We start from the raw sequence: 22,455 nt of genomic DNA, 5'->3' as shown, positions 1-22,455 counted from the left end.
GCGTTACGAGCCGCTACATAGGGGGCGCTGTTCTGGCAGCAGCCATGTCAGCAGTGCGTCAGTTTTTTCAACTTTTTTTTTATTTTTTAGTATGTTTTAAAGTGTGTATTTAATGTTTCTTTGTGTGTCTTGTGTGGGGGGTGGTGTGGGGGGGGGGGGGTAAGGGGGAAACCGCTTCGGTCGCATCCTCCATGGAGAGGCGACTTTTTCCAGGTCGCCTCCCCCGTGGCCTAACATCAAGGATCGGCGCGGCCCTTCCCGGAGACGTGCCCGGGGCTTCAGCGGCGGGCGCAGCGTGGACTCTCGGCGTGGAGCGGGTGAACCCTCGCTGGAGGGGAGCGCTCCGTTTCGCTGGCCCTGGGCAGCCGGCAGCCTGAAGCCGCAGTTTGAAGCCGCGGTCTGCAGAGCTCCAGCTGGTGCGGCGTCTACAGCCCGGGATCCCTCGTGGGGGACCCGGGGGAAGAAGAAGCCATCACTGCCGGCCCGCGGCCAACTTCTACCGCGGGGCCGGCATGGACTTACCATCACCCCTGGAGGGGAGCTTCGACCGCCGGCCCTGCAGTCTACGGTGCTTCTGGCTGCGGTGGGGACTTTAAATCTTGACCGCCGGCCTGCGGCCTACAACAACTTAAAGCCGCGGTCTCCGGTGAGGAAGAGCCGATCCTGGACTGACTGGACTCTGGCGCTGTGAAGCAGCAACTCTACCGCTGCGCCACTGTGCCGCTATTCCTTGTCATCATATTGTACCTGTCGGATATGTGGCCAGAAATAAAGGCGCCACTTGTCATTCCCAGAAAGAAATGGAGGAGGACTGGCCAAATTTTTGTGCCTTCCACCTCAGTGATGAATGCTGTGGTGGATGTTTGTGTTACATTTTGTGTGTTCTTTATTATTGTATCGCTGCTGACAACCCAATCCTTGCCGGGTCACTGCTCGTGCGGTCGACCGGTCGGTGCAGAGAGTTTAAAAAAAAAAAGCTACTGTAATGCGCCCTTTTAAATTGCCCCTCAGGGACGAATAAAGTGCTTTGAATTGAATTGAATTGAATTAAGAGACGTCCCCGAGCTCCGAAGTACCCGCTACATTCATTCTCCGTGCTTACCACGAGTTTGATTTAAAAAAAAACTTGGAAGAGCTCTTGAATGAACTCGTACCGTGGGACAGGGCCATTATGACCTTATGATCCTGGAGAAAACCCACGCAGGTCACGGGGAGAATGTACAAACTGCGTATAGCCAAGCACCCGTAGTCAGGATGGAACCCGTGTCTCTGGCGCTGTGAAGCAGCAACTCTACCGCTGCGCCACTGTGCCGCTATTCCTTGTCATCATATTGTACCTGTCGGATATGTGGCCAGAAATAAAGGCGCCACTTGTCATTCCCAGAAAGAACACTGACATGGTGAAGGGTCTCTTCCAGCTGTTTTCACAGACAAGGTTCCACTGCAAGAAAGGCAACATAAATAATTAACGGGAACAGAAGCATATCCGTCAGATAATTAACCATAAAAAAATAATTGAAGAGTCATTCTCTATTATTGAAACACCATTATAAGTTGGCAACCCCTTATGTTGGTCCCCATCCAGCTTAGGTGCAACCCGTCCCTTTTGTACAGGTCACCCTTGCCACAGCAGAGATCCCAATGATCCAGAAATCTGAATCCCTGCCCCCTGCACCAACTCCTCAGACACACATTCATTTACCCTATCTTCCTGTTCTTGCCTTCACTAGCACCAGGTACTGGAAGCGATCCTCAGACCACTACCCTGCAGGTCCTGCTTTTCAGTCTCCTACCCAATTCCGCTGCTCCAGATGTCAGCTGATCTACATCGGTGAGACCAAGCGTAGGCTTGTCGATTGTTTCGCCGAACACCTCCGCTCGGTCCGCATTAACCAACCTGATCTCCCGGTGGCTCAGCACTTCAACTCCCCCTCCCATTCCGAATCTGACCTCTCTGTCCTGGGCCTCCTCCATGGCCAGAGTGAGCACCACCAGAAATTGGAGGAGCAGCACCTCATATTCCACTTGGGCAGTCTGCACCCTAACGGCATAAACATTGACTTCTCCAATTTCCGGTAGCCCTTGCTGTCTCCTCCCCTTCTCAGCTCTCCCTCAGCCCTTGGGCTCCTCCTCTTCCTTTCTCCTTTCTTCTCCCCCCCCCCCCATTTTTTCTCACAGAGAGTGGCGAGTCTGTGGAATTCTCTGCCTCAGAGGGCGGTGGAGGCGGGTTCTCTGGATGCTTTCAAGAGAGAGCTAGATAGGGCTCTTAAAGATAGCGGAGTCAGGGGATATGGGGAAAAGGCAGGAACGGGGTACTGATTGGGGATGATCAGCCATGATCACATTGAATGGTGGTGCTGGCTCAAAGGGCTGAATGGCCTACTCCTGCACCTATTGTCTATTGTCCAGGAAACTCTCGTTTTCCCGGATGGCCATCAAGCTGCTGCTCCAGTTCCCTAATGCGGTCCTTCAGGAGCTGCACCTGGACACAATTTGTGCAGGTGTAGTTGTCAGAAGCACCAGCAGTGTCCCTGACATCCCACATCCTGCAGGAGAGACACTGTACCAACTCGCCCGCCAATTCTTCAGTGGACAAAATCACGAATGAGATACACTCAGAGTTGAATGAAACCTATTCCCTTCTCTGCTGCTGACAGCCTCCTTCTGCACTGCAATAAGTCAAAAGTTGAAACATTGGACACACGCAGAACCGATTCAAGAGTAGGCTCCTCGCCGAAGAATCACACTTTACCTCCCAAGGCACTTCACCTCAACAAGGCCGCTCCCCTAGACCAAGCCCTATAATGGGTTAACCTATGATGAGCGTTTGTCAACACTGGGCCTGCACTCGCTGGAGTTTAGAGGAATGAGGGAGGACCTCATTGATATGTACAGAATAGTGAAAGGCTTGGATAGAGTGGATGTGGAGAAGATGTTTCCACTAGTGGGAGAGTCTAGGACTAGAGGTCACACCCTCAGAATTAAAGGACGTACCATTGGAAAGGAGATGAGGAGGAATTTCTATAGTCAGAGGGTGATGAATCTGTTTAAGTTATTGCCTGTGGGGCCCAAGTCAATGAATAATATTAAGGCGGAGATTGGCAGAGACTTGATTAGTACGGGTGTCAGGGGTTATGGGGAGAAGACAGGAGAATGGGGTTAGGAGGGAGAGATAGATCAGCCATGATTGAATTGCGGAGTAGACTTGATGGGCCAAATGGCCTAATTCTACTCCTATAAGTTATGAACTTACTAAAATGAGCAACCACAATGGTGAGAACTCGCTGTATCTCTTAAGCCTAAAGTAAAAAGTCTAAATCTTGACTGGCCGAGATTGGTTAATAGCAAACGACACATCTATGTAGAGGAGGAAGAGTTTCAAGTGTTGATCTAGACTTGGTGAGAAGCCAGGACACGTGGTATGAGGGTTTAGACAATAGACAATAGGTGCCTAGTAGGCCATTCGGCCCTTCGAGGCAGCACCGCCATTCAATGTGATCATGGCTGATCATCCCCAATCAGTACCCCGTTCCTGCCTTCTCCCCATATCCCCTGACTCCTCTACCTACGCGATTACAGGGGGGATGTGCAAACTCCGTACGGACAGCAGCCGTGTTCAGGGCCTTCTCCCCATATCCCCTGACTCTGCTATCTTTAAGAGACCTATCTAGTTCCGTCTTGAAAGCATCCAGAGAACCGGTCTCCACCGCCCTCAGAGGCAGAGAATTCCACAGGCCATCGGTATTCACCACACAAAATGGGTTGTCCATCTGGCATAAGTGAGAAGATCTGGCTTAACTCCCAGAAACTAACGCTGCGGCGGAAATAATTCAGTCACAGACTTGTGTAGACAGAACTTCCTTCCCTGGCAAGGTGGAGATTGGATTCCATTCCAGCCGAGGGTGGCACGGTGGAACAGTGGTAGAGTGTTGGCGGCTTCTAAATTAATGTTGCAGTCATGTGCTTAAGTCGAAGTGCCCTATCTGGGACTATTTGTGCTGGAGAAACAAGTCCACAGAGCAAGCAGCAAGGGAATTATAACATCGACTATAACATCAATTCTAACATTCTTAGATTAAAGGGGAGGTCATTTAAGACTGAGGTGAGGAAACCTTTTCACCCAGAAAGTTGTGAATTTATGGAATTCCCTGCCACAGAGGGCAGTGGAGGCCAAATCACTGGATGGATTTAAGAGTTAGATAGAGCTCTAGGGGCTAGTGGAGTCAAGGGATATGGGGAGACGGGTTATTGATAGGGGACGATCAGCCATGATCACAATGAATGGTGGTGCTGGCTCGAAGGGCCGAATGGCCTCCTCCTGCATCTATTTTCTATGTTTCCATGTTTCTATGACTGTGCTGATGTAGAGCCAGAGATACACGGCTGTGAAGCTCGGCGGACATTTAACATTACCGGTCGGTTATCCTTGGTTCCGAAAACTACTGTTTACGTTTTTTCTCCCCCCATGAGCCAATGAAATTCACCGGTCAGCACCGGCTACAACCTAAGACCTCCAGGCGACCCGCTACAACTGCGCCTACGTCACCAGAATTTTCGCTACTCTCCATGACGGTTTCATTCTGGTCGCCGCTAATTTTTCAACGTTGAAAAATTCGCGGCGACCATAATGAGGCCGCGATTAATACCCAGAATGCAGGAATTCCTCACAACCATGAAGGCGACTCCCCCGGCAACCACCCGCGTACATGTGGTGAACGCAGTCGCCTACAAAGTCGCCTAAAGGGCCTGTCCCACTTTCACAAACTAATTCTCGACCTTTTTTATTCGTGGACATTTTTCATCATGCTAGAAAAACTTAATGTACCTACTTGATGTCACGAGTACCTACGACTAGCATCACGACCTGCTACGACCTCCTACGACCTCGTGACGACCATGCTGCTAGTATGAGTCAAGGGCAAACTCGGGAGAGATCGTGAATTAGGTCGTGAAAGTGGGACAGGCCCATCATGCTACACGGGAGGGTTTAAACTAGATTGGCAGGGGGGTGGGATCTCGTGCAGGACAGAGGCCTGTGAGAGGCTAGATGTTGGTATGGAGGGTGGTGTTAGTGGACAGAATAGGCAGGTGAAAGGCGGAGAGTGAGGAAGGAGGGTTGGTTTAGACTGCACGTATTTTAATGCAAGGGGCCTGACGGGTAAGGTAGATGAGCTTTAGGGCGTTGATAGGTACATGCGACTGGGACGTTGTAGCCGTGACAGAAACCTGGTTAAGGGAGGGGCAGGACTGGCAGCTCAATCTTCAGGAGAGACAGAGACGAGGGAAAAAGAAGAGGAGGGGATTGCATTGTTGGATAAGCAGGATGTCACGGCTGTGATCAGAGGCGACATTACGGACGGTTCTTCTAGTGAGGCCATATAGGCGGAGCTGAGGAACAGGAAAGGGATGATCACCTTGTTGGGGGTGTAGTACAGACCCCCGAATAGTCAATGGGAATTAGAAGAACAAATGTGCCGGGAGATTGCAGACAGCTGCAGGTCAAATAAGGTTATAGGGGATTTCAACATTCCCAATATAGACTGGGAAAATCATAGCATGAAGGGTTTAGATGGGGTGCAATTCCTCAAAAGTGTTCAGGAGAGTTTTCCTAAGCAGTATGTGGAGGCCCTACATGTGAGAGGGCAACGCTGGGTCTAGTATTGGGAAATTGGGAAGGGCAAGTTAATGAAGTGTGTGTGGAGGAGCCTTTTGGGACAAGTGACCACAGTTCGATTAGGTTTAAGATAGTTATGGATAGGGACGGAGAGGGTCCACGTTTTAAAATGCTCAACTGGGGTAAGGCCAACTTTGAGGGTATGAGAGAAGGTCTCACTCAAGTTGACTGGAGCATGTTATTAGAGGGAAATGGAACATCGGCCAAGTTGGATGTTTTTAAAAGTGCTGACGAAAGCTCAGGATGTGTACATCCCCGTTAGAGTGAAGGGAAAAGAAGGCAAACGTAAGGAAGCTTGGCTGACGAGGGAAATTGAGGAGTTGGCCAAACCAAGGAACTGATTGTGGACTTTGGCAGGGGAAGGATGAGGACCCACAATCCCGTTTACATCAACGGGACGATGGTGGAGAGGGTCAAGAACTTCAAATTCTTGGGCGTGCATATTTCCGATGATCTTTCCTGGACCCAACACACCGATGCAATCCCAAAGAAGGCACATCAGCGACCCTACTTCATGGGAAAATTACGGAGATTCGGCATGGAAACTAGGATGCTCCTAAACTTCTACAGGTGCACGGTAGAGAGCATTCTGACTGGCTGCATCGTGGCCTGGTTCGGCAACTTGAACGTCCAGGAGCGGGAAAGACTGCAAAAAGTTGTGACCACTGCCCAGTCCATCACCGGCTCTAACCTCCCCACCATCGAAGGGATCTATCGAAGTCGCTGCCTCAAAAAGGCTGCCAACATCATCAAAGACCCACACCACCCTGGCCACACACTCATTTCACCGTTACCATCGGGAAGAAGGTACAGGAGCCTGAAAACTGTAACGTCCAGGTTCAGGAACAGCTACTTCCCCACAACCATCAAGCTATTAAACTCAACAACAAATAAGCTCTGAGCTGCAACAAACTATCATTATTATTGCACTATATTTGCTATTTATTGAGTATGTGTGCATGTGTATACACACACTGAACTTTTTTTCTTCTCTCGTTATGTACTATGTTTACATATTCTGTTGTGCAGCAGCAAGCAAGAATTTCATTGTTCTATCTGGGACACATGACAATAAAACTCTCTTGACTTGACTCTTGGATGCATGGAACAGGTGGATCGTGCATCAATAGACAATAAACAATAGGAGTAGGCCACGTGATCACTGGAGGAGTTTTGGGATTCCACCGCGTGGCACCAGCAAAGGCTGCCTCGCCAACAGTCTGTCTGTCCCTTCCTTCTTTGTTGTTTCATAGTATGTGTTAAATGTAACTTTTAGTGTTCTTTAGCTGGTTTTATGTGTGGGGTGGGTGAAACTTTTTTTAATCCCTTACCTCGACGGAGATGCAATTTCTAATTTCCATATCGTATCTCCGTCCGCACCGCGGCCTAACATCACCGACAGAAGCCTGCGGGACTTAACATCATGAAGCTGGCAGGCCCTTTGCCAAGGAGCAACCTCGAAGCTCCAACCACGGGAGCCTGCGGACTTCAACATCGTGGAGCTCGCGGTCCCTGGTTAGGGACCGACTTCGGGAGCTCCAAGCCGCGGTAGCTTCGATCGCCCGCTGCGGGAGCTCCGATCGCCCCGACGGAAGGTTCGACTGCCCCAGCCGTGGGAGAATAAAAACGGAAGATTAGACGTTATTGCCTTCCATCACAGTGAGGAATGTGGGGAATCCGCTGTGATGTGATGGCTTATGTTAACTCTTATGTAGTTGTGTGTCTTGTTGCTTGGTTTTAGTACGGCTGTATTCGAATATCTCAATTGGTACATGTGACAATAAAAGACCTTTGAAACCTTTGGACTAAGGAGTGAACTGAAAAAGGAAATCAATAGACAATAGACAATAGGTGCAGGAATAGGCCATTCGGCCCTTCGAGCCAGCACCGCCATTCAATGTGATCATGGCTGATCATCCCCAATCAATTCCCCGCTATTTTTAAGAGCCCTATCTAGCTCTCTCTTGAAAGCATCCAGAGAACCCGCCTCTACATACTAGGGACAATTTTACAGAAGTCAGTCTGCACATGTTTGGAGTGTGGGAGGAAACTGGAGCAATGGAGCTCATAAATATATAAAATTATGAGCGGCATAGGTGGGATACAAAGTTAGAATCTTTTTCCCCAGGGCGGGAATGTCCAACACCAGACCGCATAGATACAAGGTGAAGAGGGGAAAGTTTAATGAGTTATTTTACAGAGGGTGGTGGGTGCCTGGAACGCTCTGCCAGTGGTGGTGGTGGAGGCAGATACAATAGTGGTGTGTAAGAGGCTTTTAGATATGGATAGACAATAGACTATAGGTGCAGGAGTAGGCCATTCGGCCCTTCAAGCCAGCACCGCCATTCAATGTGATCATGGCTGATCATTCCCAATTAGTACCCTTTTCCTGCCTTCTCCCCATATCCCTTGACTGCAATCTTCAAGAGCTCTATCTAACTCTCTCTTGAAAGCATCTAGATAATTCACCTCCATTGCCTCTGTGGAATTCTCTGCCTCAGAGGGTGGTGGAGGCCGGTTCTCTGGATACTTTCAAGAGAGAGCTAGATAGGGCTCTTAAAAAAAGCGGAGTCAAGGGATATGGGGAGAAGGCAGGAATGGGGTACTGATTGTGGATGATCAGCCATGATCACAGTGAATGGTGGTGCTGGCTCGAAGGGCCGAATGGCCTACTGCATCTAATGTCTATTGTCTATTTTCTATTGTTCTCTGCCTTAAAAATATCCGCTGACTTGGCCTCCACAGCCGTCTGTAGCAATGAATTCCACAGATTCACCTCCCTCTGACTAAATAAATTCCCCCTCATCTCCTTTCCAAAGGTATGTCCTTTTATTCTGGCGCTGTAATTAAGGCAGCGACTTTACAGCTGCACCACTGTGCCACCCTCCTTGTTTTAGTTTAGTTTAGAGATACTGTGCGGAAACAGGCCCTTCGGCCCACTGGGTCCCCACCGACCAGCGATCCCCGCACACCAACAGCATCCCACACCCACTAGGGACATTTTTTACATTTTAACCTACAATCCTGTACGTCTTTGGAGTGTGGAAGGAAACTGAAGATCTCGGAGAAAACCCACGCAGGTCACGGGGAGAACTTACAAACTCCATACAGACAGCACCCGTAGTCGGCATTGAACCCGGGTCTCTGGCGCTGTGAGGCAGCAACTCTACCGCTGCGCCACTGTGACTGCCCTCTAACATGAATTATATTTTTGGTTATAGTTATGGACTTGAACCCCAATATCCCTCTGTACATCAAAGATCTCTCTTACACCTAATACGCGGCACAATGAGGAGACCTAAAACGATGCACAAAAATACTCAATTATTGTCACACAGATTCTCCATTAGAGCAACAATTATAATGCAAAATTAAGGCAGGAGAATGTGGTTGAGAGGGAGAGATGGATCCTGTTTCCTTCGCTCCATAGATGCTGCCTCACCCGCTGAGTTTCTCCAGCATTTTTGTCTACCTTCGATTTTTCCAGCATCTGCAGTTCCTTTTTAAACTATTGAATGGTGGGGTAGACTTGATGGGGCGAATGGCCTCATTCTGCTCCTATCACTTGCCTCGTGATTCTGCTCTCTCAAATCGCTGACACCAAGCAGCTCCCGATAAAAGTCCGAGCGTGTGTGACCCGCTTGTGACCTTTCAACGGTCGGTTGCATGTGACCAAGCTGACTTGTTTCCAGGGCTCGGCACATTTCTCAGCCCGCTCGTTGCCTCCTCAAGTTACCAGACAACTTTGTCAACAGGTTTTCCATTTAAGGGGCATGCTGACTGATCTAAGGTTTCATTGCCCTGTCCAGGGATTGCCTGTTGCTGGATTTGCTCTGACTCCAGCCCTAGCAGTTGTGAATGCTCGCAAGGCAAGGCAAGGGAACACAACACAGTTCGGCACAGGGACAGAGGCCCTTCAGCCCACCATGTCCGTACTGAACATGACGCCATGTTAAACTAACCTCCTCTGCCTCTACGTGATCCATACCCCATATCCACGTGCCCACCTAGAAGACCTTTAAATGCCACTCTCGTATCTGCTTCCACCACCAGCAAAATAGCGCAGCGGTAGAGTTGCTGCCTCACAGCGCCAGAGACCAGATAATAATCCTGACCTTGTGTGCTGTCTGTACTGAGTTTGTACGTTCTCCCTGTTGTGACCATGTGGGTTTTCTCCGGGTGTTCCGGTTTCCTCCCGCACTCCAAAGAGGTGCAGGTATGTGGGTTAATTGGCTTCTGTAAATTGTCCCCAGTGTGTGTTGGATGGAGTGTACGGAGGAAATGCTGGAGGAACTCAGCGGGTGAGGCAGCATCTGCGGAGAGAAGGAATTGGCAACGTTTCGGGTCGAGACCCTTCTTCAGACTGAGGGGCGATCGCTGGTCGGCGTGGACTCGGTGGGCCATAGGCATGTTTCCACGCTGTATCTCTAAACTAAATTATACACACCTGACAACACCTTCCAGTCAGTCATCACCCTCTGTGTAGAAAAGGTGCCCTGCATACCTCCATTGAACTTGATCCTCTCACCTTAAACCTATGCCCTCTAGTCTTTGGCATTTCTGCCCAGGAATAAAGGTTCTGACTCTCTACCCTGTCTGTGCCTCTCATTATTTTTACACTAAGAAGTTACTTAAATCCTCGCACTACCACCCGTAACGGCCCTTACGATCTCTGCCGCTGCCATAACACATGCCCTCCAACCCCTACAGTCTGCATCTACCAACCGCCTACAACCTCCCTTGACACCACTAGAGATAGACAATAGACAATAGGGGCAGGAGTAGCCATTCGGCCCAGCACTGCCATTCAATGTGATCATGGCTGATCATACACAATCAGTACCCGGTTCCTGCCTTCTCCTCATATCCCCTGACTCCACTCTCTTCAAGAGCTCTATCTAACTCTCTCTTGAAAGTATCCAGAGTACCGGCCTCCACCGTCCTCTGAGGCAGAGAATTCCACAGACTCACAACTCTCTGTCTGAAAAAGTGTTTCCTCATCTCCATTCTAAATGGCTTACCCCTTATTCTTAAACTGTGGCCCCTTGTTCTGGACTCCCCCAACATCGGGAACATGTTTCCTGCCTCTAGCGTGCCCAAACCCTTAATAATCTTATATGTTTCAATAAGATCTCCTCTCATCCTTCCAAACTCCAGAGTATACAAGTCCAGCCGCTCCATTCTCTCAGCATATGACAGTCCCGCCATCCCGGGAATTAACCTTGTAAACCTACGCTGTACTCCCTCAATAGCAAGAATATCCTTCCTCAAATGAGGGGACCAAAACTGCACACAATACTCCAGGTGTGGTCTCACTAGGGCCCTCGCGTTAAGTAGGCAGGTGTAAGTATCTCTGGGTATCAACAACATGGACTCCAGGGCCCTGTGGATCAGTGTTTCCACACCTGAAAAAAAAAATTCCTTCAATAAAACCTCAAATTTCCTGGAATTTGATGGTATTTCCTGAAATTCCCCGACTATGTGTTGTATGCGACGGCTGATGGGGTGGAAGGTAAGGACTAGGGGGGACTCTGTTGCGACTAGGAGGAGGGGGACCAAGGGCGCAGCTTCGGGGTACCGAGCAGACACGTGTGAGGGCCTCAACTATGTTGGGAGAGGGGAACTCCCCCTTCCCTAAAGAATGACGACATCTCGGATGTTCTAGTGTGGAACACCTCATCTTGGGCGCAGATGCGGCGTAGACGGAGGAATTGTGAGTAGGCGATAGATTCCTTCTTTGCAGGAAGCAGGGTGGGAAGAAGTGTAGTCGAGATAGTTGTGGGAGTCAGTGGGTTTGTAATAGATCTCAGTCAATAGTCTATTTCTTGTGATGGAGACAGTGAGATCAAGAAAGCGGAGGGAGGTTTCGGAGATGGTCCAAGTAAATTTGAGTGCAGGATGAAAATTGGTGGTGAAGTTGATGAAGTCCATGAGTTCTGCATGGGTGCAGGAGGTAGCACCGATGCAGTCATCAATGCTGACTGGTTAGCATGCAATATATGTTTTTCACCGTGCCTCGGTACTAATATGAATCACCATTAGAAACAGGCGAGGTGCCGGAAGATTGGAGGCTGGCTAATGTGGCATTCTTTGCATTTTGTACTATCATATCCTGGCCTTTGGCCCTACATGCCCCATCTACACTACTCCCACCTGCCTGGGTTTGGCCCATATATCTCTAAACCTGTCCAATCCATGTCCCTCTCCAAATGTTTCTTAAATGTTGGGATAGTCCCAGCCTCAACTACCTCCCCCGGCAGCTCGTTCCATACACCCACCACCCTTTGTGTGAAAAGGTTACCCCTCAGGTTCCTCAGTTACCCACCTGCCTGTGTCTACACAATCTATTCCTCTCATGATTTTGTACACCTCTGTAAGATCACCCCTATTCCTGCGCTCCAAGGAACAGAGTCACAGCCTACTCAACCTCTCCCTGTAGCTCAAACCCTCCAGTCCTGGCAACATCCTCGTAAATCTTCTCTGCGCCCTTTCCAGCTTGACAGCATCTTGCCCACAACATGATGCCCAAAACTAAACACAATACTCTAAATGTTCCTCCTTTTTGCTTTAGGGGCAGCATGGTGGCGCAGCGGTAGAGTAGCTGCCCTTCAGCACCAGAGACGCAGGTTCGATCCCGACTACGGGTGCTGTCTGTACAGAGCATGTACGTTCTCCCCGTGACCTGCGTGGATTTTTTCCGAGATCTCCGGTTTCCTCCCACACTCCTAAGACGTGCAAGTTTGTAGGTTAATTGGCTTGGGTTTGTATACTTGGTATAAGTGTGAATTGTCCCCAGTGTGTGCAGGCTTGTGTTAGCGTGTGGGGATCGTTGTGTCGGCGCAGACGCGGTGGGTTGAAGGGCCTGTTTCCACACTGTATCTCTAAAGTCTAAAGGCCCCAAAATATCCTTTTAAACCACAGTTGAAACTGTTGTATAATCTGTCGATTGTTTAACTCTGAAGGAGTCTGAAGAAGGGTCTCGACCCGAAATGTCACCCATTCCTTTTCTCCAGAGCTGTTGCCCGTCCCGCCGAATTACTCCGGCATTTTGTGTCTGATTTTTTAACTCATCCCTTTGCGTACATCAAACTGATGTGCCGGGAAAGGAGAGGCGAGGCGAGGCGAGGCGAGGCGAGGAGAGGAGAGGAGAGGAGAGGAGAGGAGAGGGACGTCGGTTCGTGGGAACTGCTCCAGTGCATCGAGCGCGCGGGCCGACGGTATTCATGTATAACATATGCAGAAAGAATTTCGCCCGTGCCGTTGTATATGTGGCAAATAAAGCAACATTGACTCGTGACTATGGAACAGTACAGCACAGGAACGGGCCCTTCAGCCCACAATAGAATTAATTGCCATCGATGATCCCTCTCACTTTTAATGTTTAAGAAAGAACTGCAGATGCTGGAAAAATCGAAGGTAGACAAAAGTGCTGGAGAAACTCAGCGGGTGAGGCAGCATCTATGGAGCGAAGGAATAGGTGACGTTTCGAGTCGAGACCCGAAACGTCACCTATTCCTTCGCTCCATAGATGCTGCCTCACCCGCTGAGTTTCTCCAGCACTTTTGCCTACACTCTCACGACAAAGCTGACATTTCCTCACTGGGAAAAAAGGTTGTGACTGTCTACCCTATCTAAGCCTCTCATAATGTTCAGGTATCTCTTCAGCCTCCGGCTCTCCAGACAAAACGGTCCAAGTATATCCAAGTTTCATCACGGCTAATACCCTCTCATCCAGGCATCATTCTGGTAAATCTCCTCTGCACCCTCTCCAAAGCCTCCACATCCTTGCTGTAATGGGGCTGATCAGAACTTCCCACACTCCTCCACATGCAGCCTGACCAAAGTCCTATTGAGCTACATCGTGACTTCCTGATTCTTATACTCAATTCCCCGGGCTGATGAAGGCAAGCTTTCTTTATTACTTCAGGTCACAGAGTGATACAGCGTGGAAGCAAGCCCTTTGGCCCAATTTGCCCACACCGGCCAACAATGCCCCATCTACACTAGTCCCACCTGCCTGCGTTTGGCCCATATCCCTCCAAACCTGTCCTATCCATGTACCTGTCTAAATGTTTCTTAAATGTTGGGATAGTCCCAGCCTGTGAAAAATATACATCTTCTAGACGCGCTGGGACGCATCCTCAGTGATGTGACCTGGGGTCATCGGGTGTTTCGGGTCTCACAACATCAGACACCCTCGCCCAGGCGACCCAGCCGGGGTTGATCAGGCCCCGACTTGTGCCCCAGCAGCAACCGCCCATGGATCAGCCATCTTAATAACTACTCTGCAGGGGTTGGGAGACTCTAGTGCGTGGAAGGACTGGGCTCTGTGGGGGTGAGTCCCGGCCGGGCTCCTCCTGCGTCTCACCAGGTTCAAGGCCTGTGCGTGCCCTGCACCTCTTTCTCCTTCTCCGAGCATTTCATTCTCGCCTGATGGATATGTAGGCCACGGTGGTTCATTAGGCCTTTCCGTAGATTTATTGGGTGACTTTCTCATGAAAGACACAGACTGGGGTGCCGTCTTTCCATGCCGTCAACTGTCTCTCCAGTAGTCACCAAACTATTCCTGGTTGTCAATCTTTTCCTACGTGCCACTGGCCTCAACTGCCTCCTCTGGCAGCTTGTTCCATACACCCACCACCCTTTGTGTGAAAAAGTTACCCCTCAGATTCCTATAAAATCTTTTCCCCTTCATCTTAAACCCATGTCCACAAGTCCCCGATTCCCCTACTCTGGGCAGGAGACTCTGTGCATCTACGCGATCTATTCCTCTCATGATTTTGTGCACCTCTATAAGGTCACCCCTCATCCTCCTGCGCTCCAAGGAATATAGACCCAGCCTGCTCAACCTCTCCCTATAGCTCACACCCTCTAGTCCAGGCAACAGCCTCGTAAATTCTCTCTTTGCCGTTTCCAGCTTGACAACAAACTACCATTTCACCACTTGTGTTGCCTTTGTAAAAAACTGTAGTTCATGATAGTTTATTCTATAGGACTTTGGTTAGGCTGCATTTGGAGTATTGTGTGTAGTTCTGGTTACGTGAAGAATGTGGGGGCTTTGGAGAGGGTGCAGAGGAAGTTTACCAGAACGCTGACTGGATTGGAGGGTTTCAGCTACAGGGAGAGGTTGGACAGACTTGGATTGTTTTCTCCGGAACGTCGAAGATTCAAGGGAGACTTGATGGTTATGAGAGGCAGGGATAGGGTAGATAGGGTAGACATTCAGAACCTTTTCCCCCAGGGTGGAAATGTCCAATACTAGGGGGCGTAGCTATAAGGTGAGAGGGGGGGAAAGTTTAAAGGAGATGTGCGGGGCAGGTTTTTTTTCCACAGAGGGTGGTGGGTGCCTGGAACGCATTGCCAGGGGTGGTGATGGAGGCAGATACGATAGTGGTGTTTAAAAGGCTCTTGGATAGGCACATGGATATGCACGGTATGGAGGGATATGGAATACAGGCAGATGACAATAGACAATAGGTGTAGGAGTAGGCCATTCGGCCCTTCGAGCCAGCACCGCCATTCAATGTGATCATTGCTGATCATCCACAATCAGTACCTCGTTCCTGCTTCAGATCAGATTAACTTGGCATCATGTTTGACACAAACATTGTGGGCTGGAGGGCCTGTTCCTGTGTAGGAAGGAACTGCAGATGCTGGTTTACACTAAAGATGGACACAAAAAGCTGGAGTAACTCAGCGGACAGGCAGCATCTCTGGAAAGAGGGAATAGGTGACCTTTTGGATCAAGACCCTTCTTCAGACCGAGAGTCGGGAGAGAGAGAAAGTAAAGATATGAAGAGGTACAAAGAACAAATGAATAAATGATACATTTTTCAAGATACCTGCTTTCAAGAGAGAGCTAGATAGGGCTCTTGAAGATAGCGGAGTCAGGGGATTTGGGGAGAAGGCAGGATAACTCAAAGCCAGCAATGATGATCAAGGAAAGGTGGAGCCCACAATGGTCCATTGTTAGCTGTGGGGAAGATGATAATGAGTGAACCTAACGAGTGAAACAGTGAAACTCAGGAGGACGACAGTGAAACTAGTACGATGACTGGGGTGGGAGAGGGACGGAGAGGGAGGGGATGCAAGGGGTACTTGAAGTTAGATAAATCAATTCCTATGTCCTATGTTCTATGTTCTATGTCCTATGTCCTATGTCCTATGTCCTATGTCCTATGAATGGAGCAGCTGGGCTTATACACTCTGGAGTTTAGAAGGATGAGAGGGTATCTCATTGAAACATTTAAGATTGTTAAGAGTTTGGACACGCTAGAGGCAGGAAACATGTTCCCGATGTTGGGGGAGTCCAGAACCAGGGGCCACAGTTTAAGAATAAGGGGTAAGCCATTTAGAACGGAGACGAGGAAACACTTTTTCTCACAGAGAGTGGTGAGTCCGTGGAATTCTCTGCCTCAGAGGCTGGTGGAGGCAGGTTCTCTGGATGCTTGAGTAGGCCGAATGGCCTACTCCTGCACTTATTGTCCATGTCCTATGTCCTATGAGCTCACACATCTCCGTGATCTGCTGTCACGGTGGCGTAGAGGTAAAGTTGCTGCCTTACAGCGAATGCAACGCCGGAGACCCGGGTTCGATCCCGACAAAGGGTGTTGCCTGCACGAATGTTGTTCGTTCTCCCCGTGACCTGCATGGGTTTTCTCCGAGATCTTCGGTTTCCTCCCACGCTCCAAAGACATACCGGTTTATAGGCTAATTGGCTTGGTAAATGTAAAAATTGTCCCTAGTGTGTGTGGGATAGTGTTAGTGTGCGGGGATCGCTGGTCGGCGCGGACCCGATGGGCTGAAGGGCCTGTTTCCGCGCTGTACCTCTAACCTAAACTTCACATTCAGATTACCAACAATATCTGTGAAAGGGGCCTTAAATGGACAGAAAACACATAAGAGACACACATGCTCAGGGTCCGGAGTTTAAATTCCCAGTATCTGGCATGTAAACAGGCCCTTCGGCCCGGCGAGTCCATGCCAACAATAGACACAAAATGCTGGAGTAACTCAGTGGGACAGGCGGCATTTCCGGAGAGAAGTAATGCGTGACGTTTCGGGTCGAGACCCTTCTTCAGACTGACATGAAGTCCGAAGCCAGTCTGTTGAAGGGTTCGACCCGAAACGTCACGGGGAGAACGTACAACCTCTGTACAGACAACACCCATAGTCAGGATCAAACCGGGGTCTCTGGCGCTGTGAGGCAGCGGCTGAACCAGTTGTGCCATATTGAATGACAGGGGGGGAGAACGCCATCAATGGTTTGAACAATCCTACATGAAGCTTTGGGGCAGTTGTGCATTCAGCATGTGGAGCTAGCCAGCTGTGAAACATTACGGTCTATAAAAGCTGACAACCTAATCTCGGGAGATTGATTACTGTCTGTGCCTACAGGGGTATAATCCTGACCTCAACCACCGAGCGACGGACCGCTGCAAGGTCATTGAATGTATACACTCTCATTCTGCTCCCAGTCTCCGATGGATGTGCCCATGTGATGGAACACAACCTTGCATCTCCCTTCAAATAAAACAAAATGGGTGGTACAGCGGTAGAGTTGCTGCCTCACAGCGCCAGAGACCCGGCTTCCATCCTGACTACGGGTGCTGCCTGTACGCAGTTTATACGTTCTCCCCGTGACCTGCGTGGGTTTTCTCCGGGTGCTCCGGTTTCCTCCCACACTCCAAAGACGTCCAGGTTTGTAGGCTAATTGGCTTCAGTGCTAATGGTAAATTGTCCCAAATGTGTGTAGGATAGTGTTAGTGTAGGGGATGATCGCTGGTCGGCACGGATTCGATGGGCCGAAGGGGCTGTTTCCCCGCTGAATCTCTCAAGTAAACAAAACTAAAGAGCAATCACCCTGCTCCTATCCCCCGCCCTCGTACACTCATCTTGCAATCCATGCCCATAACTTCCCATTCATCCCCTCTCTCTCCCATCCCCATCTCTCCCCTTCCAACTACCTACCTCCCTCTAACTTTACACTTCACCCCTCTTCTCTCCGCAGAGTCGTACAGCATGGAAACAGGCCCTTCGGCCCAACTTGCCCAGGATTTGGGCAACCAAGGAATAGCTAAGGATTAGACAATAGACAATAGGTGCAGGAGTAGGCCATTCGGCCCTTCAAGCCAACACCGCCATTCAATGTGATCATGCCTGATCATCCACATTCAGTATGCCGTTCCTGCCTTCTCCCCATATCCCCTGGCTCCGCTATCTTTAAGAGCCCTATCCAGCTCTCTCTTGAAAACATCCAAAGAATCGGCCTCCACTGCCTTCTGAGGCAGAGAATTCCACAGATTCACAACTCTCTGGGTTAGAGGGATATGGGCCAAACGCTGGCAGGTGGGACCAGTGAAGATGGGGCATGATGGTTGGTGTGGGCAAGTTGGGCCGAATGGCCTGTGTCCACGCTGTATCACCCTATCAATGACTCCACGGCCCAAAACAACTCACGCCACTCTTTTGACGATTTGGCTTGGAAAGTTCAGCATGTCCTCATCTCAACTCTCAACAACTTCTACAGATGCACCATAGCATTTTATCGGGATGCATCACAGTTTGGTTTGGGAAGAGCTCCATCCAAGACCGCAAGAAATCGCAAGAGAATTGTGGACGCAGCCCAGACCATCACACAAACCAACCTTCCTTCCATTGATTGCATCGACAACTCATGCTGCCTCGGCAAGGCCAGCAGCATAATCAAGGACCAGTCTCACCCCGGCCACTCCCTCTTCTCCCCTCTCCCCTCTCCCGTCAGACAAGAAGTACAAAAGTGTGAAAACGAACACACACCTCAGGATTCAGGGACAGTTTCTTCCCAGCTGTTATCAGGCAACTGAACCATCCTATGAACAACTACAGAGCGATCCTGACCTACTGACCTCATGCGCAGTCACGGTGGCGCAGCGGTAGAGTTGATACTTTAGGGCGAATGCAGCGCCTGAGACCCGGGTTCGATCCCGATTATGGGTGCTGTCTGTACGGAGTTTGCACGTTCTCCCCATGACCTGCGTGGGTTTTCTCCAAGATCTTCGGTTTCCTCCCACACTTCAAAGAAGTACAGGTTTGTAGGTTCATTGGCTTGGTATAAATGTAAAATATTGTCCCTAGTGTGTGTAGGATAGTGTTAGTGTGCGGGGATCACTGGTTGGCGCGGACCCGGTGGGCCAAAGGGCCTGTTTCCGCGCTGTATCTCTAAACTGAACTAAACTATCATCTACCTCATTGGAGACCCTCGGACTATCGTTAATTGGACATTACTGGACTTTATTTTGCACTAGTCATAGAGTGATACAGTGTGGAAACAGGCCCTTCGGCCCAACATGCCCACACTGACCAACAGTGTCCGAGCTACACTAGTCCCACCTGCCTGCATTTGGCCCATATCCCTCCAAACCTGTCCTATCCATGTACCTGTCTGAATATTTCTTAAACGTTGGGATAGTCCCTGCCTCAACTACATCCTCCGGCAGCTTGTTCGATACACCCACCACCCTTTGTGTGAAAAAGCTACCTCAGATTCCAATTAAATCTTTTCCCATTCACCTTAAACCTAAATTCTGCTTCTCGATTCCCCCACTCTGGGCAGAGACTCTGTGCTTCCACCCGATCTATTCCTCTCATGATTTCATACACCTCTATAAGATCATCCCTCATCCTCCTGCACTCCAAGGAATAGAGTCCCAGCCTGCTCAACCTCTCCCTGTAGCTCGGGCCTTTGAGTCCTGGCAACATCCTCATAAATCTTCTCCGTACCCTTTCCAGCTTGACAAGTGAAAACTAGATGTTATCCCTTAATCATGTATCTGTACACTGTGAACGGCTCGATTGTAATCATGTATTGTCTTTCCGCTGAATGGTTAGCACGCAACAAAAAAGCTTTGCACTGTACCTCGATACACGTGACAGTAAACTAAACAGAACTTAATCAAATGCAACATGACAAAGGCGGCAATAGTCTTTGCAATAGTCAGTATCGGAAGCAAGCAGATGTGCACTCGTTAGCATGCCATGAAAGCTTTTCACTGTACCTCAGTATACGTGACATTAAACACAGCAACATAGAAAACAGGTGCAGGAGTAGGCCATTCGGCCCCTCTAGGCAGAACCGCCATTCAATATGATCAAGGCTGATCATTCAAAATCAGTACCCCGTTCCTGCTCCCCCTTCACCCCCCCCCCCCCCACCCCCACCCCCCCCCCCCCCCCCCCACATATCCATTGATTCCGTTAGCCCGAAGAGCCAAATCTAACTCTCTCTTGAATGCATACTTCTGTGGCAGAGAATTTCACAGATTCATAACTCTCTGTGTGAAAAAGTTTTTCCTCATCTCAGTCCTAAATGACCGACCCCTAAATGGTGTGACCCCTGGTTCCAGACTCCCCCAACATGGGGAACATTTTTCCTGCATCTAGCCTGTCCAATCCCGCAAGAATTTTGCACGTTTCTATACAATTCCATAACAATAAAGGAAGCGTCACGCTAAATAAAGGACACTCACCTCGCTGACTATGGTGGAGGCGTATCGGTCCCTGCTGTACACCCAGCCATCCACACATGGCTCCGTTTGCCTTGTTGTCTGGTTGAGACCCTCTTGCTCCTGCCTCTTGAACCTGCTGCACCTGCTGTAGACCAGCTTGCCGCCCTCCACCTTGAAGGGCAGCAGTAGACTTTGGTTCATGGAGGCAGCTTGCTCAAAGGTGGCGTTGGGGAAGTCGTGGAGACGGCAGTGGTGCTGGGGGGTGTCGGCCAGGAACACCATCGACAGGCCCACGTAGCCATTCGGGATGATTCCGATACTGAGCAGAAAGAAGATTTGCTTCTGGTAAAAACCCCACTCCCCCAGGAATGCAGTGGCTTTATCGTAATCCTGCATCTCTCGCGCCTTCTTTTTTTTTGCAAAGCTTCAGTTTATCGCCTTCAAAAAGTTAACCGGTCTGCGGTCGACCACCTCCACTTGGAAAGAAGCTCCTCGTCGGAAACCCCATGCCGCTCGAAACCCCACGCCTCGGGATAATTTCCAATCAGAACAAGCAGAAACAAAATGCATGAACCAGTCGCGGTGTTCAGCAAAGAGTCGACAGAGAGATCAGCTCGACAGCAACATGTTCGTTACCACACAGCAACTAATCTGAGCTTATTGCATGTTCATGCTTCACCAGGTGAATAGAGACCTTTCACTGAAATATCCCACTGTATCTGACCATTTGTGAAACAGGCTTCTTTCTTGCCCTCTCCCTCCTGCACCACCTCCCCATGCCTTATGTGCCTTAATTGGCTGCTACTCGATTGAGTGACATGGCTTCTCCAAGCCTATTAATACATGCTTCCAATCTTTCTATGAACAAGAGGATATCATAGAATCTCGTTATTAATATCTAAATGATATCAGTAGTAGTGACAAGCTAATGGCTTTAACAGATCGTACTGTTAAAACAAGATTGTTACTGATTAGTGGAGGGCAAACGTGAGTTCTTCACCCCAAAGATAGCACAACTTTTATATTTCTTTGCTCTCTAACTTTGCTTTTAACACTTAGATGACAGTTTAGTGTAGTGTGATGTAGTGTAGTGTAGTCTGGTGTAGTGTGGTGTAATGTAGTGTAGTGTAGTGTAGTACAGTGTAGTACAGTGTAGTGTAGTGTAGTGTAGTACAGTGTAGTGTAGTGTAGTACAGTGTAGTGTAGTGCAGTGTAGTACAGTGTAGTACAGTGTAGTGTAGTATAGTACAGTGTAGAGTAGTACAGTTTTTTTATTTTTTTATTTTTTTAATTAAATTTTTTTTTTAATTCATTTATTAAAAACAATATTACACTACAATAAAACAAGCCAGAACCCACCACCATGATACAATACAAACATGTATCCATAATAAACTACTATACAACTATGATACAATCCTTATTGAGGATACATTCAACACCCTGCGGAGCCCAGCGGTCCCGGAACTCCCTCAGGGTGCCCGCAGACAGGGCGTATTCCCTTTCTAATCCCACCCGGGCACGGACGTAACCCCGGAAAAGGGGCAGGCAGCTAGCTCGGGTAGAGCCCTCCACCGTCTGGTGCCGTGACTCGCGGATGGCCAGCTTGGCCAGGCCCAGGAGCAACCCAACCAGGACATCTTCAGCCCTGCCCTCTCCCCTACGCACAGGGTGTCCAAAGATGAGGATGGTGGGTGAAAAATGCAGCCAGAAGGCAAGGAGCAGCCCCTTTAGATATTCAAACAGTGGCTGCAGCCTCACGCACTCCATGTACACGTGGTACACAGACTCTTCCAGCCCGCAAAAGTGGCAGGCGGCTGGCGAGTCTGTGAACCGTGAGAGAAACAGGTTGCAGGGAACACCTCGGTGCAATACCCTCCACCCCAGGTCCCCAATGTAGTACAGTGTAGTGTAGTACAGTGTATACAGTGTAGTGTAGTACAGTGTAGTACAGTGTAGTGCAGTGTAGTGTAGTGTAGTGTAGTTCAGTGTAGTTCAGTGTAGTGTAGTGTAGAGTAGTGCAGTGTAGTGTAGTGTAGTACAGTGTAGTGTAGTACAGTACAGTGTAGTACAGTGTGGTGTAGTACAGTGTAGTGTAGTACAGTGTAGTGTAGTGTAGTACAGTGTAGTACAGTGTAGTGTAGTGTAGTACAGTGTAGTACAGTGTAGTGTAGTACAGCATAGTGTAGTACAGTGTAGTGTAGTGTAGTACAGTGTAGTGTAGTGTAGTACAGTGTAGTGTAGTGTAGTACAGTGTAGTGTAGTGTAGTGTAGTACAGTGTAGTGTAGTGTAGT

The 22,455-nt window shown here is 49.3% G+C and overlaps 1 protein-coding gene across 1 annotated transcript in view; it reads right to left on the bottom strand.

The window, feature by feature from the left end:
* Positions 1-21,062, bottom strand: part of LOC116971386 (solute carrier family 22 member 5-like) — a 61,601-nt gene extending 40,539 nt beyond the window's left edge. Inside the window, exons 1-2 of the mRNA XM_033018523.1 lie at positions 20,182-21,062; positions 1,338-1,441 (exon numbers count right to left, since the gene is read on the bottom strand). Of these exons, the coding sequence (XP_032874414.1) occupies positions 1,338-1,441; positions 20,182-20,556 (479 nt within the window). The 5' untranslated portion in view covers positions 20,557-21,062. The remainder of the gene's footprint in view (positions 1-1,337; positions 1,442-20,181) is intronic.
* Between the last annotated feature and the right edge of the window lie 1,393 nt (positions 21,063-22,455).

The sequence above is a fragment of the Amblyraja radiata genome, chromosome 3, assembly GCF_010909765.2.
Source record: "Amblyraja radiata isolate CabotCenter1 chromosome 3, sAmbRad1.1.pri, whole genome shotgun sequence".
NCBI classification, from domain to species: Eukaryota; Metazoa; Chordata; class Chondrichthyes; order Rajiformes; family Rajidae; genus Amblyraja; species Amblyraja radiata.
Note: the sequence above shows the minus strand (reverse complement) of the source record. Positions and strands in the feature narration are given on the sequence as shown.